Source organism: Oncorhynchus mykiss, chromosome 2, assembly GCF_057628025.1.
Source record: "Oncorhynchus mykiss isolate SJ-2025 chromosome 2, ASM5762802v1, whole genome shotgun sequence".
NCBI lineage: Eukaryota > Metazoa > Chordata > Actinopteri > Salmoniformes > Salmonidae > Oncorhynchus > Oncorhynchus mykiss.
In genome coordinates, this window is record NC_143023.1 from 74,367,326 (window position 1) to 74,385,784 (window position 18,459).

General features: G+C 43.0%; 1 protein-coding gene across 11 annotated transcripts in view; it reads right to left on the reverse strand.

Moving 5' to 3' along the window:
• Positions 1-18,459, reverse strand: part of LOC110501892 (FERM domain-containing protein 4A) — a 188,610-nt gene that overhangs the window by 148,529 nt on the left and 21,622 nt on the right. For 5 of the 11 annotated variants that reach the window (XM_090207544.1, XM_090207486.1, XM_090207522.1 and 2 more), the window contains exon 1: positions 10,340-10,827. The exons of 5 other annotated variants lie outside the window; for them this stretch is intronic. In XM_090207544.1, the coding sequence (XP_090063670.1) occupies positions 10,340-10,372 (33 nt within the window). In that variant the 5' untranslated portion in view covers positions 10,373-10,827. Of the gene's footprint in view, positions 1-10,339; positions 10,830-18,459 lie in introns of those variants that run through there. One more of the 11 variants, XM_090207502.1, reaches the window with a different exon arrangement.

Sequence of the window (18,459 nt, forward strand, 5' to 3'; positions counted from 1 at the left end):
CTGTCGATATTATAGCTTATTTGGAAAAAAGTTTGGCGTTGTAAGTGACTGCATTTTCCGGTATTTCTCTTAGCCAAACGTGATGAACAAAACTGAGCTATTTCGTCTACACAAATAATCTTTTTGGAAAAAATGAACATTTGCTATCTAACTAAGAGTCTCGTCATTGAAAACATCTGAAGTTCTTCAAAGGTAAATTATTTTATTTGAATGCTTTTCTTGTTTTTGTGAAAATGTTGCCTGCTGAATGCTAGGCTTAATGCTATGCTAGGCTATCAATACTCTTACACAAATGCTTGTGTAGCTTTGGTTGAAAAGCATATTTTGAAAATCTGAGATGACAGTGTTGTTAACAAAAGGCTAAGCTTGTGTTTCAATATATTTATTTCATTTCATTTGCGATTTTCATGAATAGGAAATGTTGTGGTAATGAGCTTGAGGCTATGATTACGCTCCCGGATACGGGATTGCTCGTCGCTAGAGGTTAAAGTGGCTAGTTATACATTTTTTACATACATTTTTCCAATATTAAAGTGGCTGGAGTCAGTATGTTGGCAGCAGCCAATCAATGTTAGTGGTGGTTGTTTAACAGTCTGATGACTGTTTTTCAGTCTCTCGGGCCCAGTTTTGATGCACCTGTACTGACCTCATCTTCTGGATGATAGCCGAGTGAACAGGCAGTGGCTCGGGTGGTTGTTGTCCTTGATGATCTTTATGGCCTTCCTGTGACATCGGGTGGTGTAGGTGTCCTAGAGGGCAGGTAGTATCACCGCCTGGTACGGCAACTGCTCCGCCCACAACCATAAGGCTCTCCAGAGGGAAGTGAGGTCTGCACAACGCATCACAGGGGGCAAACTACCTGACACCTGCTATGAACAGGGCTGACCTCTCTATTGGAGAGGTAACCCACCGGTGACAACACTAGTCCACTCCTCGTTCATCAACTTTATATGTGTGTGTGTTTATATGCATAGTTCCGATACAGTATATGTCCAGTGATGTCTTTAAATCATTACCCCCAGCTTCCCCATCCACCAGCATCCCCCGTACCCCCTGAACATCCCCCATCCTGAAAATAATAAAAAGCCCTAGAACTGATTGCAACCAATGAAGCGGAACATTTGGTCACAGTGTTTCCATGACAACCTCTAACATTAAGCACGTCATTGGTTCGCTCATTCTGTTGATCTGTGGCACACACAGAGACCTAGTAGAGATCAGAGATTGTGTGTGTGTGTGTGTGTGTGTGTGCGTGCGTGCGTGCGTGCGTGTGTGTGTGCGCGTGTGTGCGTGTGTGCGCGTGTGTGCGTGTGTGTGCGTGTGTGTGCGTGTGTGTGCGTGTGTGTGTGTGTGTGTGCGCATGTGTGCATGTGTGCGTGTGTGTGTGTGCGTGTGTGTGTACATGTGTGTGTGCGTGTGTGTGTGCGTGTGCGTGTGTGTGTGTGTGTGTGTCCGTGCGTGCGTGTGTGCGTGTGTGTGTGCATGTGAGTGTGAGAGAGAGACCTGCAGTGCCATGCTGCTTCAGACAGGCACAGTAGAGATCAGAGTCACGTAGCTGCAGCATCAAAAAGATACAGACTGAGGATCAGTCAGTCACATGGCCTCCTACTGATCACATCTCTCTCACATCACTACCACATTACTGTCTGCTGGTTCTCTTTCGCCTGGCACTTGGTTCCCTAAAATCCTTCTAAATCTGATGATGGTTTGAAGGAAAGAACATCCAGCAGACACCCAGGCCCCCTGAGGACCAGAGATGTCTGTCCCTACCCAGACTCTAAAACAAAATAACAAATTAGATCATAGATGACCGTCCCCACCTGCCAACCCCCCTCGATCTGTCTAAGAGCAGCAGTGACTGCTGGGACATGGAGTCTCTTGGCTCTGCCTTCAATATGGCCACCTGTCGTCTCTGTCTGCTCTAACCTTCACCTGCTGCCAGTGTGTGTATGTTTGTGTGTCGTGGGACATTCCACATCACTTGTAATGCCAGTCCTCTCTAGATTTTTCTTTCACTCCAAATTATATTCAAACAGGCAGCAAGGAGGCCAGCTCTATGGCGTCCTGGCCTAGCCACTTACCTCTCCTCTCCTTTTCTCTTGCCTCTCCCCTCTCATCTCTCTGACCGGAACCATCCTGACCACTGTCTGCTCTCTGATGAACCAGGTGGAGGGAGGAAGGAACACACACACACACACACACACACGCAAGAAAGCAGTAACTGCCATCAAGAGTCAAAGGTCATGTCAGATGTCGGTGTCAAGATAAATAAATGAACACCTCATGGTAAGACAACAGATAATCATATCTCCAGTGATCTGTCTACAACTCACTTGGCTGGACAATGAAAAAACATTTAAGCCATTCTTCTTAGCTGGGCAACATACATTACACACTACAGAGGGTACCACAAGGAAAAGACATGGTATGTGTGTGTACACTATAATGTACAAAGTATATAGTGATTATACCTCCATAGTCTGGTGCAGATGCTGGGGGGGGGGGGGGGGGGGGGGGGTGGAGAGACAGCAAGAGACAGAGAGAGACAGAGACAGAGAGAGAGAGAGAGACAGATACAGATTGAGAGAGAGACAGATACAGAGAGAGAGAGAGAGAGAGAGAGAGACAGATACAGATTGAGAGAGAGAGATACAGAGAGAGAGAGATACAGAGAGAGAGAGAGAGAGAGAGAGAGAGAGCGAGACACAGAGAGAGAGAGGGGGGATAAGGAGAGGGGGGTGGAGAGACAGCAAGAGACAGAGAGAGACAGATACAGAGAGAGAGAGAGCGTGAGAGAGAGAGAGAGAGATACAGATTGAGAGAGAGAGAGAGAGAGAGAGAAAACAATGTACTGAGCAAATGTCAAATTGGCTTTTTACCAAATTACCGTACAACAGACCATGTATTCACCCTGCACACCCTAATTGACAACCAAACAAACCAAAACAAAGGCATAGTCTTCTCATGCTTTGTTGATTTCAAAAAAGCCTTCGACTCAATTTGGCATGAGGGTCTGCTATACAAATTGATGGAAAGTGGTGTTGGGGGTAAAACATACGACATTATAAAATCCATGTACACAAACAACAAGTGTGCGGTTAAAATTGGCAAAAAACACACACATTTCTTCACACAGGGTCGTAGGGTGAGACAGGGATGCAGCTTAAGCCCCACCGTCTTCAACATATATATCAATTGGCACGGGCACTAGAAAAGTCTGCAGCACCCGGCCTCACCCTACTAGAATCCGAAGTCAAATGTCTGCTGTTTGCTGATGATCTGGTGCTTCTGTCACCAACCAGGGAGGGCCTACAGCAGCACCTAGATCTTATGCACAGATTCTGTCAGACCTGGGCCCTGACAGTAAATCTCAGTAAGACCAAAATAATGGTGTTCCAAAAAAGGTCCAGTCACCAGGACCACAAATACAAATTCCATCTAGACACTGTTGCCCTAGAGCACACAAAAAATTATACATACCTTGGCCTAAACATCAGCGTCACAGGTAACTTCCACAAAGCTCTGAACGATCTGAGAGACAAGGCAAGAAGGGCATTCTATGCCATCAAAAGGAACATAAATTTCAACATACCAATTAGGATTTGGCTAAAAATACTTGAATCAGTCATAGAGCCCATTGCCCTTTATGGTTGTGAGGTCTGGGGTCCGCTCACCAACCAAGACTTCACAAAATGGGACAAACACCAAATTGAGACTCTGCACGCAGAATTCTGCAAAAATATCCTGCGTGTACAATGTAGAACACCAAATAATGCATGTAGAGCAGAATTAGGCCGATACCCACTAATTATCAAAATCCAGAAAAGAGCTGTTAAATTCTATAACCACCTAAAAGGAAGCGATTCCCAAACCTTCCATAACAAAGCCATCACCTACAGAGAGATGAACCTGGAGAAGAGTCCCCTAAGCAAGCTGGTCCTGGGGCTCTGTTCACAAACACACCCTACAGAGCCCCAGGACAGCAGCACAATTAGACCCAACCAAATCATGAGAAAACAAAAAGATAATTACTTGACACATCGGAAAGAATTAACAAAAAAAACAGAGCTATTTGGCCCTACAAAGGCCCTACGGCAGAATACCTGACCACTGTGACTGACCCAAAATTAAGGAAAGCTTTGACTATGTACAGACTCAGTGAGCATAGCCTTGCTATTGAGAAAGGCCGCTGTAGGCAGACATGGCTCTCAAGAGAAGACAGGCTATGTGCTCACTGCCCACAAAATGAGGTGGAAACTGAGCTGCACTTCCTAACCTCCTGCCCAATGTATGACCATATTAGAGAGACATATTTCCCTCAGATTACACAGATCCACAAAGAATTCGAAAACAAATCCAATTTTGATAAACTCCCATATCTACTGGGTGAAATTCCACAGTGTGCCATCACAGCAGCAAGATTTGTGACCTGCTGCCACGAGAAAAGGGCAACCAGTGAAGAACACACACCATTGTAAATACAACCCATATTTATGCTTATTTATTTTATCTTGTGTCCTTTATTAACCATTTGTACATTGTTAAAACACTGTATATATATATATATATATATATATATATATATATATATATATATATATAATATGACATTTATAATGTCTTTATTATTTTGAAACTTCTGTATGTGTAATGTTTACTGTTAATTTGTATTGTTTATTTCACTTTATATATTCACTTTATATATTATCTACCTCACTTGCTTTGGCAATGTTAACACATGTTTCCCATGCCAATAAAGCCCTTGATTTGAATTGAATTGAGAGAGAGAGAGAGATACAGATTGAGAGAGAGAGAGAGAGAGAGAGAGAGAGAAAGAGAGAGCGTGAGAGAGAGAAGGAGAGAGAGAGAGATAGACAGCAAGAGACAGAGAGAGACAGATACAGAGAGAGAGATAGAGAGAGAGAGAGAGAGAAAGAAAGAAACTGAAATAAAGAGTACAATACAGAACATTGAAGTGAGATGCTGTATAACAATGTGTTTCCAAGTATTTTTCTGGCTCCAATTGTAAGCAGTGAATGCAACATCAAATCCTTCCCTTACTGCAAATACTGTAGTTCCAGTGACATCGTTCAGGGTGTGTGTGTGTTCTGAACTCTGCGTTCAGAACATAACTAGACAAAGAGACATTAAAGTACAGTCCAATTATGCTTGTTTATTTCAAATGTGATGCTTGACTGACTCGGATAACTGCCATGGCTACTGATGGATAAGAGAGAGATAAAGATACTGTATATAGAGAGTAAGAAAGATGGAGAGATTGAGATAGAGAGAAAAAAAGGAAATAAAGAGATATGTTGTAGTGTACCAATAAAAATACTTATACTTGAATAACCCAATACAAACCCATTCAAATGTACATTATACTGTGTGAAACACAGACCTTCCATTAGCAGACAACTGTCATCATGTCTGACACTCCAGTCAATGAAATCCATGGATCTCCCCTTGGCTGTTTGGTTTGGCTTGGCTGGGATGGATATTGAGATAGCATCTATACATTTAGGGCTGGTTGGATGGGGATTGCACACTGCGAGAGATGGCTACGGTTGACTATGTGCCATGGCTGTCTGACCAATGTTATCCCCCAAACCCCTCGTAACCATCCTAACCCCCCACTAACTCTACCCTTGGCTCGGCTCACAGATAGATCTGGATAAACCCATTACAGAGATCAGATGACCGCTAATAGAGAGAGAGAGAGAGAGAGAGAGAGAGAGAGAGAGAGAGAGAGAGAGAGAGAGATTTGGCGAGGGCACTAGAACAGTCTGCAGCACTGAGGCTCACCCTACTAGACTCTGAAGTTACATTTCTAATGTTTGCTGAGGAGCTGGTGCTTCTCTCTCCAACCAAGGAGGGCCTACAGCAGCACTAAGATCTTCTGCACAGATTCTGCCAGACCTGGGCCCTGACAGTAAATCTCAGTAAGACCAAAATAATGGTGTTCCAAAAAAGGTCCAGTCACCAGGACCACAAATACAAATTCCATCTAGACACTGTTGCCCTAGAGCACACAAAAAACTATACATACCTTGGCCTAAACATCAGCGTCACAGGTAACTTCCACAAAGCTCTGAACGATCTGAGAGACAAGGCAAAAAGGGCGTTCTATGCCATCAAAAGGAACATACAATTTGACATACCAATTAGGATCTGGCAAAAAAGAATTCTAAAAAATAATTGAATCAGCCCTTTATGGTTGTGAGATCTGGGGTCTGCTCACCAACCAAGAATTCACAAAATGGGACAAACACCAAATTGAGACTCTGCATGCAGAATTCTGCAGAATTCTCTGTGTACAACATAAAACAACAAATAATGCATGGAGAGCAGAATTAGGCAGACACCCGCTAATTATCAAAATCCAGAAAATAGCCGTTCAATTCTACAACCACCTGAAAGGAAGCGATTCCCAAACCTTCCATAACAAAGCCATCACCTACAGAGAGATTAACCTGGAGAAGAGTCCCCTAAGCAAGCTGGTCCTTCACAAACACAAATAGACTCCACAGAGCCCCAGGACAGCAACACAATTAGACCCAACCAAAACATGATAAAACATGATAAAAAGATCATTACTTGACACATTGGAAAGAATTAACAAAAAAACATAGCAAACTAGAATGCTATTTGGCACTAAACAGAGAGTACACAGTGACAGAATACCTGACCACTGTGACTGACCCAAACTTAAGGAAAGCTTTGACTATGTACAGACTCAGTGAGCATAGCCTTGCTATTGAGAAAGGCCACCATAGGCAGACCTGGCTCTCAAGAGAAGACAGGCTATTTGCACAATGCCCACAAAATGAGGTGGAAACTGAGCTGCACTTCCTAACCTTCTGTCAAATGTTTGACAATATTAGGGACACATATTTCCCCCAGATTACACAGATCCACAAAGATTTCGAAAATTTTGATAAAGTCCCATATCTACTGGGTGAAATACCACAATGTGCCATCACAGCAGCAAGAGTTGTGACCTTTTGTCACAAGAAAAGGGAAACCAGTGAAGAACAAACACCATTGTAAATACAACCCATATTTCTGTTTATTTATTTTCACTTTTGTACTTCAACCATTTGCACATCATTACAACACTGTTTATATACATAATATGACATTTGTAATGTCTTTATTGTTTTACACTGAGTGTAATGTTTATTGTTCATTTTTATTGTTTGTTTAACTTTTGTATGTTATCTACCTCACTTGCTTTGGCAATGTTAACGTATGTTTCCCATGCCATTAAATAATAATAATTGAATTGAGAGAAAGAAACAGTGAGAGAGAGAGAGAGTGAGTGAGTGAGTGAGTGAGAGAGAGAGAGAGAGAGAGTGAGTGAGTGAGTGAGAGAGAGAGAGAGAGAGAGAGAGAGAGAGAGAGAGAGAGAGAGAGAGAGAGAGAGAGAGAGAGAGAGCGATAAATAGTGAGTATGTGGGCAATAGATTGAGAAAGAGTGAGAGAGAGTGACAAGTGTAGCAGTGTAGCAGACGAGTGTAGCAGTGTAGCAGACGAGTGTAGCAGTGTAGCAGACGAGTGTAGCAGTGTAGCAGACGAGTGTAGCAGTGTAGCAGTGTAGCAGACGAGTGTAGCAGTGTGTGACAACACCATCAGGTCATCTGATTGGATTAAACCCTGCAGAACTGGTTGTGGACTCACACACAGTACCGTGTATTCATGGACGCCTAGGGAAGCCAGGCTTCCCCAAATATTTGACCAATAAAAAAAAAATAGAAATGGTAAAATTATTTATCTTTCGCCTCTGTGTTTTCAAAAATGTTCATCAATTTGCAAGCGGCTGAATCTCACCGGACAAATCATCTGAACAATGGAAACAGTGCCCCTCTGTTTCGGTAAGTGTAGCTCATGTATCTGATGCTGTCTGGACCAAAAGAGTATGACATGTTGCTGCCATAGCATTTGATTGATTGATGCCAGCAAGCATTTGGACTCCCTTGATACATTTTAAAATAAAAATAATTAGCCAATCAGCATTGAGCTGAGCTCCACTGTGGGTTGTCCTGGTGCAGCAAAACACCCCCCCCGAGGGAGGCCAGTTTGGATTTGGCTTCACACAAATCAAATATTGACTTTCTCAGCAAAATATAATTTTCAAAAAAAACATGTCTGCTTCTACTCTGCTTGTGTTGATGTCCTACAGTTGCTAGCTTGTTAATCAGCCCCTTCCTAAGCCATGGATGGAGACAGGGATTTGGACTTGTTTTTGACTTAATTCTCTATACAGCCAATGATTATGACAGTGATTCTGATCTAACCATAAATGAATATGTTGTGTCACTGGCCTGAGATGATTGAAGTTCAATATGTATCTTAGTAGTCTCATGTTAACTAGCTAGTTAACTTAGCTGGTTCATTGTTACCCAGCCAGGAAGTCAGGCTAGCAAGCATTTTATCTAGGTAGCCTAAGAAAACAAAAACGACAAGTATACTGTATGACAGAGCCATAGACCGCTTTGCCAACATGAAAGAGAGGAGGATGGCATTGCTGTTCAACTATTCTACAAGTAGGATGAGTCCAAGAAATTGTTTTCGTTGCGCACGCACGCACGCACATACACACACACACACACACACACACACACACACACACACACACACACACACACACACACACACACACACACACACACACACACACACACACACACACACACAGAATTGGACTAAATCGTTTTTGGTATCTTTAAGTTTGTTTTCAGTGTATTGAACTAAGCATATTTAGCCTTGGTGATTTGATGATGTTAAAATGTTTAAGTGTAAATGGTGCTGGAAGCAGTGCTCCTGTTGTCTTTGTGCTGACTGGAGGTAATGCCCTGGTTCTACATCAGTAGTTGTTTAGTAAACTCTTGAAAACAGTAACTTGCTTGACCACACTGCAGGTCATATAACTTTTTGTTACATGTAATATTTGCTTTGTGGACTTCACCGGACAGATGTTTCTCTCTGTTTTTGTGATGAAACAAATGTATGTGTAGTTTAATTCATCCTACCAACCTACCATCCTACCAACCTACCAACCTACCATCCTACCAACTAACTTACCAACCTAAAGTAGCTGAAACTAGCTTGACTTCATTACACAGTCAATCTACATCTAACGGTTTATAGCCAACAGCTTGGATTTACACCTTCACCACTCAGTGTGGCTGGGGAAAGCTGATAACAGATTGGAGAGTAGAAGGGTGGTGGGGGGGAGGCAAAGGGAAGAGAAGGGGTGAGGGGAGGGAGAGAAGGGGGATCCTGTCTAAATGACCAGCTCTGAAAACTACACAATCCCTCAGCCCACTGTAGAACTGTGTGTGTGTGTGTGTGTGTGTGTGTGTGTGTGTGTGTGTGTGTGTGTGTGTGAGAGAGAGAGAGAGATGACTACTCACTGCATATCTTACTGCACAGAGGACATTAATCATCAATACACTGACAAACATAGACCAACACTACTCCTCTCCGTTCCTCTCTGATGATAATATGAAAATGCGATTTTATCTGGACACAGTAGCAGCATCAGCACATTGGTCTTAACCATAACCATATGTATTACAGCATTTTAGGTTACAGCAGCACTGCCCTTCCCAATCTCTAGTTTATACTATGATGTGTACTCACACACACACACACACACACACACACACGCACTCTATCTTAAACTCTCCCTTTGTATGGAACAAATGGAACTGTAGAGAGATAGGCACTGCTGTGAACGGGCACTGAGTCATGCTTTCAAAGGTTCCCCTTGTTTAGCCGAACACACACACACACACACACACACACACACACACACACACACACACACACACACACACACACACACACACACACACACACACACACACACACACACACACACACACACACACTCTCTCACACACATACACACATACAGTGTACACACATACACACTCTCACACATGCACACTCACGCACGCACACACGCACACGCACACACACACACACACACACACACCCACACACACACACACACACACACACACACACACACACACACACACACACACACACACACATACATGTAAACCTGATTTCTCACAGCAGTACTTCTATCTCCAACATTCTGCCCATCGCCCCTAGCAACGTGGTAATCTTTAATTTTGCCTCTGGCATCTATGATCACCACAGTGAGAGTAGCATAAGAATTGTCATGGCAACCGAACCCTGTAAACTCATATTTCAGGTTCATCATCACCATAGTAACATAAGCTTGGAAAACTAGCACACACACATGCACAAGGGCACACAAGCACACACACACCCACATACACACCCACATACACACACCTACCCTGGTCCTCATAGGAGAGAGGAGTCCTTCCATGTCAGATCCTGGTAGTGATCCGGTCAGTCAGTATATTGTGTTCCAGATAAATAGATCTTGTTAGGAACGTTGTTAGGAATGCTGTCTCATCATCATTCCCAGTATCTCCAACACAACGCTCCCAATCCACCCTGAGACCAGAGGAGACTGAATGAGAATGTGTGTGTGAGTCCTCTCTCGTTGGCACGTGCACACATACACATACAGAGGGGCGCATAGAAGGAAAGGACAAACTCGCTGTGTGTCACTCTCCACAGTAGCTTCAGTGTGCAGTGATGTTGGAAGATATCTCTCCCTCGCTCTCTTTCTATCTCGCTCTCCCTCTGACCCGCCTCTATCTCTCTCTCACTCTGCCTCCAGCTACATTTGTTCCCTTCACCGTGACAAACGAGCGTTGGTCTTTTTCACACAGCACAGCTCTCCAAGCAGTGCTCTCTCTCTGTCTTTCTTTCAACTCACATGGTTGCACCCTCCTCTCTCTTGTTCTCTTGCCCTTTTCCCTCCTAATTTCTATCTCCCTATTGCCACCCCTCCCTTGTTCTCTCCGGCTCTAACCCTTGGCTGGGGTCATAATGTGTGTGTGTGTGTGTGTGTGTGTGTAAGGGTCATGGGGTGTCTTCTCCAGAGCTTGATTGTTCCCCCAGACAATAGAAGCTCTAAAATCCCTAGCAACCTGATCCCCCTCCATTCTCTTCCAATACTGGGGATGATTCACACACACACACACACACACACACACACACACACACACACACACACACACACACACACACACACACACACACACACACACACACACACACACACACACACACACACGCACAGTGGGATGCTCAATATGAAATTCATGCTTACATTATAAGGGTATTCCATTCAGTTGATCCCATAATACAATGTAAAATCCCTGCAAAATCAGACGTTCTGCCAGAATTCCCACAGATCAAAATTCTACCTAGCTACTGAATAAATAAACAAATCTTACAAGAAAATAATCATATATACAGTTTATACAGTCAGTGAAAACTAACTAAACTCCCTGGAAAGTGGACACATTTGGACACATGGATATTTGAGCTAAATTCCAACCACATTCATTGATAAAGATAAGCCAATTTAACAAATCACACAAAACATGTTTTACTTTGAAAAAGTAATTTCCTAATGCGGAAAAGTGAGAACACCCCTACCTTAACATCACATAAAATGGCTAAAATTAGAATCAGGTGCACCAAAACAGGTGCAAATGATTAGACAATCATTATAGAGTAACTTGGGAGGGTCCAGCCTTCCATAAAGATTAGAAACTTGGTCTTGTTCGGTCTTAACCATATGGGTGTGTGGCAACACATCGTGCCAAGATCAAAAGACCTACCCGAGGCCCTCAGAAAAAGATTATTGAAGCACATGAGTCTGGGAGGGGTTACAAATCAATTTCCAACCAATTTGAAGTACATAATTCCATTGTTCGACGGATCATCTACAAATGGAGAAAATTCCAGACCACTGGCAATCTACCTAGGACAGGTCATCCCACCAAATTCAGCCCAAGAGGTGACTGAAAGATGCTCATAGAAGTCTCTAAGAACCCCAGGGTAACATCAAGGGATCTACAGGTCTCTCTTGCCACAATCAATGTTGAAGTGCATGAGTCAATTGTCAGAAAGAGACTGCACAAACTTGGCCTACATGGGAGGTCAGGAAGGAAGAAGCCTCTGCTCTCAAAATATAATATCAAGACTGACGTATATCATGACTGACGTATACCTGGGTAAAGACCAGTGTACATTTTAGGGGTATTGGAACAATGTGCTCTGGACAGATTTGTCAAAGGTGGAGTTGTTTGGCGAAAACAAAACACTGCCTTTGAACAGAAGAACATCATCACCAACTGTAAAGCACGGAGGCGGTGGCAATATGGTTTGGTGCTGCTTTGATGCCCCACGGCCTGGCCAACTTGCCATCATTGAGTCAACCATGAATTCCATTTTGCACCAGAGAATGATTGACGAGAATGTAAGGCCATCTGTCAAAAAGCTGAAGCTGAACCGAACATGGATCTTGCAACAGGACAGTGATCCAAAACACACAAGCAAAGCTACAACAGAATGGCTCAAAAAGAAGAAATGGAGGGTTATGGAATAGCCAAGTCAAAGCCCAGGTCTCAGTTCGGTTGAAATGCTGTGGAGGGACTTGAAGCAGACTGTGCATGCAGAAAGCCCTCGAACATGACACAGCTGAAGCAGTACAGTAAGAATTCTCCCAGTCGATGTAAAAGACTGATAAACAGTTATAAGAAACGGCAGCCTGAAGTTATTTCAGCCAAAGGGGTCAATTGAAGCTAGGGGTGTGCTTATTTGTTTCACACTATTGAATTGTATTTCTGTAGATTTTTTTTCTGAATACATTTTTGCAAAGCATAATGTTTCAGTGTCATTTGTTAAATTAGGTTACCTTTATCTGTCAATAGTGTTGAAGGGCCTCCCGGGTGGTGCAGTGGTTAAGGGCGCTGTACTGCAGTGCCATCAGAGTCCCTGGGTTCGCGCCCAGGCTCTGTCGTAACCGGCCGTGACCGGGAGGTCTGTGGGGCGATGCACAATTGGCCTAGCGTCGTCTGGGTTGGGGAGGGATTGGTCAGTAGGGATCTCCTTGTCCTTGTCTCATCGCGACTTGTCACCAGCGACTCCTGTGGCGGGCTGGGCGCAGTGCTTGCTAGCCAAGGTTGCCAGGTTACACACACAGGTGTAGCCTCCGACACATTGGTGCGGCTGGCTTCCGGGTTGGATGCGTGCTGTACGGCTGGTTGGGTTGTGTATCAGAGGACGCATGACATTCAACCTTCGTCTCTCCTGAGCCGTACGGGAGTTGTAGCAATGAGACAAGATACTACAACAATTGGATACCATGAAAAAGGGGTAAAAAAAAATGGTGTTGAAGGGAAGATTATCTGTCCAAATATGCACTTATTTTTTTACATGACTGTATATATATTTTATTATTATTATTATTCAGTAGCTAGGTAGCATATGTGGGAATTGTAGGTATTATGGGATCGACTGAATGGAAGACCCCCCATAATGTACACTATATATGCAAAAGTACGTGGAAACCCCTTCAAATGAGTGGATTTGGCTCTTTCAGGCACAACCCATTGCTGACAGGTGTAAAAATGTTGTACATAGCCATGCAATCTCCATAGATAAACATTGGCAGTAGAATGGCCTTACTGAAAAGCTCAGTAAGCCTAAGATAACCATGCGCAATGCCATGGCAGGGTAGCCTAGTGGTTAGAGCATTGGACTAGTAACCGGAAGGTTACAAGTTCAAACCCCCGAGCTGACAAGGTACAAATCTGTCGTTCTGCCCCTGAACAGGCAGTTCACTGATCCTAGGCCGTCATTGAAAATAAAAATGTGTTCTTAACTGACTTGCCTAGTTAAATAAAGGTAAAAAAAAAAGCATCGGCTGGAGTGGTGTAAATCTCGCTGCCGTTGGACTTTGGAACAGTGGAAACACGTTCCCTGGAGTGATGAATCACTCTTCCCCATCTGGCAGTCTGACAGACAAATCTGGGTTAGGAGAACACTACCTGCCCCACTACCTGTGCCAACTGTAAAGTTTGGTGGAGGAGGAATAACGGTCTGGGGCTGTTTTTCATGGTTTGGGCTTGGCGCATTAATTCCATTGAAGGGAAATCATAACGCTACAGCATACAATGACATTCTAGACGATTCTGTGCTTCTAACTTTGTGGCAACTGCTTGAGGAAGGCCCTTTCCTCTTTCAGCATAATAATGCCTCCGTGCACAAAGCGAGTTCCATACTGAAATATGTTTTTTTTTCGAGAATGGTTTGGAAGATATTGACTGGCCTGCACAGAGCCCTGACCTCAACCCCATCGAACACCTTTGGGATTAATTGCAAGTCTAGTGGAAAGCCTTCCCAGAAGAGTGGAGGCTATTATAGCAGCAAAGGGGGGGACATAAAGTCCATATGAATGATTTTGGAATGAGATGTTCAACAAGCAGGTGTCCACGTACTTTTGGTCATGCAGTGTATGTAAATATATATACATACAGTACCAGTCAAAAACGTGGACACACCTACTCATTCAAGGACTTTTCTTTCTTTTTGCTAATTTTTACATTGTACAATAATAGTGAAGACAAAACTATGAAATAACACATATGGAATCATGTAGTAACCAAAGCAGTGTTAAATAAATCTAAATATATTTTATATTTTACATTCTTCAAAGTAGCCAGCCTTTGCCTTGATGACAGCTTTGCACACTCTTGGCATGCTTGTCCGTGTCTGTAGAGGGGACCTACAAGGTGAAGCCTCGCCTCTGCGCTCCTAGCGTCATCTCAGCGTTACCATGGCAACAGCATCATTCAACGATGAGAGAGCGAGGGAACAACTGAGACCATGAAGAGAAAATCTCTGAATCTGGGAAATCTCTGAATCATAGTATTGAACAACATCCTGTCATTCCTATCTTATTTAAAGATTCAAAGACAGGATCAGTCCTAATGTGCCATTACAGAAGCAAATTTTAGTAGTTAGTAAATAGTTAGGACACTATTTAGGTTTCTGCCAATTTGAAATCTGCTAATCTTAATAGCGTGCTTGTTGTATAACCACACTGTTGCTGGTTCAATACCTGCTCTGGCTCAAATGCAACAGTGATGAGAGGTAGTCCCGTAGTACTGGAGAGTATAAGGAGATTAATTAGCAGGATGTCTTTAGCCTGGATTCTCTCTGACCTAGTTACACTCACAGCACTAGGAATTCAATTAAACCGTCTGGAATTACACACACACACACACACACACACACACACACACACACACACACACACACACACACACACACACACACACACACACACACACACAAGCACCCACAAGCGCATACACACACCCACCCCCACCAATGGAATTACCACAGTGGGTCATTAGTATCACTGTGCCATTTAATTCAAGGTTAAATTATATCCTTGCTATAGCAGTCTAGATAAAAATGTATAACACGTTGTGATCTGAAATTACCCTCAAAGTAATGACCTACACCCTGGCATTCATGGCTTTATGGATTTAACATTATGTTAGTTGGAGTTATACTTATGCTGGAAATGTGGACCTTTGGTCACTATAGAAGAGGCATATGATATTAGTACTAATGTAGAGCTGTAAACCAGGTAGAGTTAAGGTGGATTTTTATTCATGTTACATTTCCATGAGTGTGATGAAGCCATCATAATACAGTAATGTGGATGTGTGTGTGTGTGTGTGTGTGCGTGTGTGTGTGTTTGTGTGTGTGTGTGTGTGTGTGTGTGGGGTGTGTGTGTGTGTGTGTGTGTGTGTGTGTGTGTGTGTGTGTGTGTGTGTGTGTGTGTGTGTGTGTGTGTGGGGTGTGTGTGTGTGTGTGTGTGTGTGTGTGTGTGTGTGTGTGTGTGTGTGTGCACGTGAGAGTGTCTGAATTGCTATCCCTAAAATTACCACTGGTGGCTGTGGGACCAGTAATTGATTTGTGCCAACAACCAGGCAATTTACTGCAACACGGATACACTATCGATTTACCACTGTGACTGGACGACACAGACATCACTGCCCAATAACGCACAGAGATGGTCAATACCTAGAAAGCCTCTCTAACACAACTGGAATACTCATCTCAACTTCACCAATACCAATTACAAAAGTATATCTTAAGTATAACTCCAATATAAAACCAATGTGAAACCAAGTCTAAATCTATCCAACATATCTCTAAACCTCATATTTTAAGCATTTACCGTAACAGTAAATAACTCAACAACTCAGTTCAACAGCGGTCGAGGACTCATCTTGTCTCTCCAGTCCTCCAGAGGTAAATTAGGGTTAAATACAGACCTCTGGAAAGGAATCCAATAGGGAAGAATAATGGAGACGAGATAATCGACTGATTGTGTTCCCTCTCTTCCTACTTTCCTACTCTCTCCTTCTCTCACCGCAATTCCCTATTCATTCTACCAACACTCTCTCTGTGTCACCCTCTTTCTCTCACTTTCCCTCGCTTGCCCACTCTCTTCTCTTCCTCTCTGTATCTTCTCTATCTCATTGTTTCTTATTTATCTCCCCATGGCTCAGTCTCCTGCTCTGTAAATCTACATCTTTACAATCAAATGTTTCTCTCATTCAATCTACATTTCCACCTGAATCCCTTCCCAATGTTTTTAATTGGGCACTGCTATCATCTGTGGACCATCTCTGATATCACTGGGTTGACTTCTAGGGGTTACGTGTCATACGTCTTGATGTAGTACACCATTTGCGCATTTGCACGTGCATGCGTGACTCCCACAGAAAGGAATTTAGCTGCTCACTTACAAACTATGGTAACTGGTCTACAAACGTACACACGGAGATTTCTAGAATATGTAAATAACGTTCTAATGAAGCTAATTAACATATCATTCATTATGCAGACCCATTTAGATCTGGATGAATGTTAATACAAGGTTTTTAAGGGGAAAAGCTCATTTGACCACATTATTCCATCATATGATTATTATATGGCCCACAACACAATCACCCATAAAGACAAGCCAATTCACACAACTATGTGATTCCCACACACACACACACACACACACACACACACACACACACACACACACACACACACACACACACACACACACACACACACACACATCTGCTCAGGACCTCAGACTGGGGCAAAGGTTCACCGACAACCCTAAGCACACAAGCAAGATAACGCACATGTCGCTTTGGGACAGGTCTCTGAATGTTCTTGAGTGGCCCAGCCAGAGTCCGGACTTGAACCCGATTGAACATCTCTGGAGAGACCTGAAAATAGCTGTGCAGCAACGCTCTCCATCCAACCTGACAGAGCTTGAGAGGATCTGCAGAGAATAATTGGAGAAACTCCCCAAATACAGGTGTGTCAAGCTTGTAGCGTCATACCCAAGAAGACTCGATGCTGTAATCGCTGCCAAAGGTGCTTCAACAAAGTACTGAGTAAAGGGTTTGAATACTTGTGTAAATGTGATATTTCAGTTTAAAATTTGTTTATAAATTGGTTGAATAGCAGGAAATTACCTGTAAAACAGATAAAAAAAAAAATCTCTGCCCAATGAGCAAATTGAGTAGTAATCTCTTTGGGTAATGTTTTGAGTCCAGCAATTAAGGAGAATGAGAGGGTCAATTAAAGATGTTGCAGAAATGTTGTATTTGAAGCACCACTCCCTGCAGTTTCCATGATGTTGCTACGGTAATCAAGCTGTTTTTACCATTCCTTGTTAATGTCGCTTCTGTGGAGAGAACGTTTGCTAAACTAAAACTCATAAAGAACTACCTAAGAAGCATTAGGCTCTTGGTCTGATATGGGCTTTTGAGCACTTGAGTAAGCTCCACTCACTGCACTGGCACCTTTGTGGCCTTGACCACTGCATTTAGTCACTGATATCGCCTTAACCTTTCAATCAGTTATTTCTTAATTTCTTTAAGTCACTTTTTCTGTCACATTCCTGAAACACAAGAAACAAACACTCAGCATCCAAGTACATATGGAAATTAAAAAGGTTTATGAATCATTTTTGGAAGGGTTACTGTCAAAATGATGGACATCAATGACGCATGGGCACCCAAAGCTCGTGGGCCCCTCCACCTTGTGGGGGCTGCGGGGGTGTCCGGTACGCCAGTGATGCTTGTGTTTACTGAGAAAACGTTCGAGAACAAAGGTGAAATGTTCCTTCCAGTCAATGCAATCGCATTATCACGTTATTTCTATTCATGAGATTGTTAGAGTATACTGTATATGAAATCAAATGTTATTCATCACATGGTCTTAAATCAACAGGTGTAGACTAACAGTGATATGCTTACTTTCGGGCCCTTACCAACAATGCAGAGATATAGAAAAAAGAGAAATAGAAAAGTAAAACACGTAATAATAAAGGTGATAATAAATACACAGTGAGTAACGATAAATGACCTTCATACAACAGCGTTGTTGAGTACTTTGGCTGGAAGGGCATTCTAGAATGGGCATTAAGGGATTATCAACGAGGGACTATGCATTCTA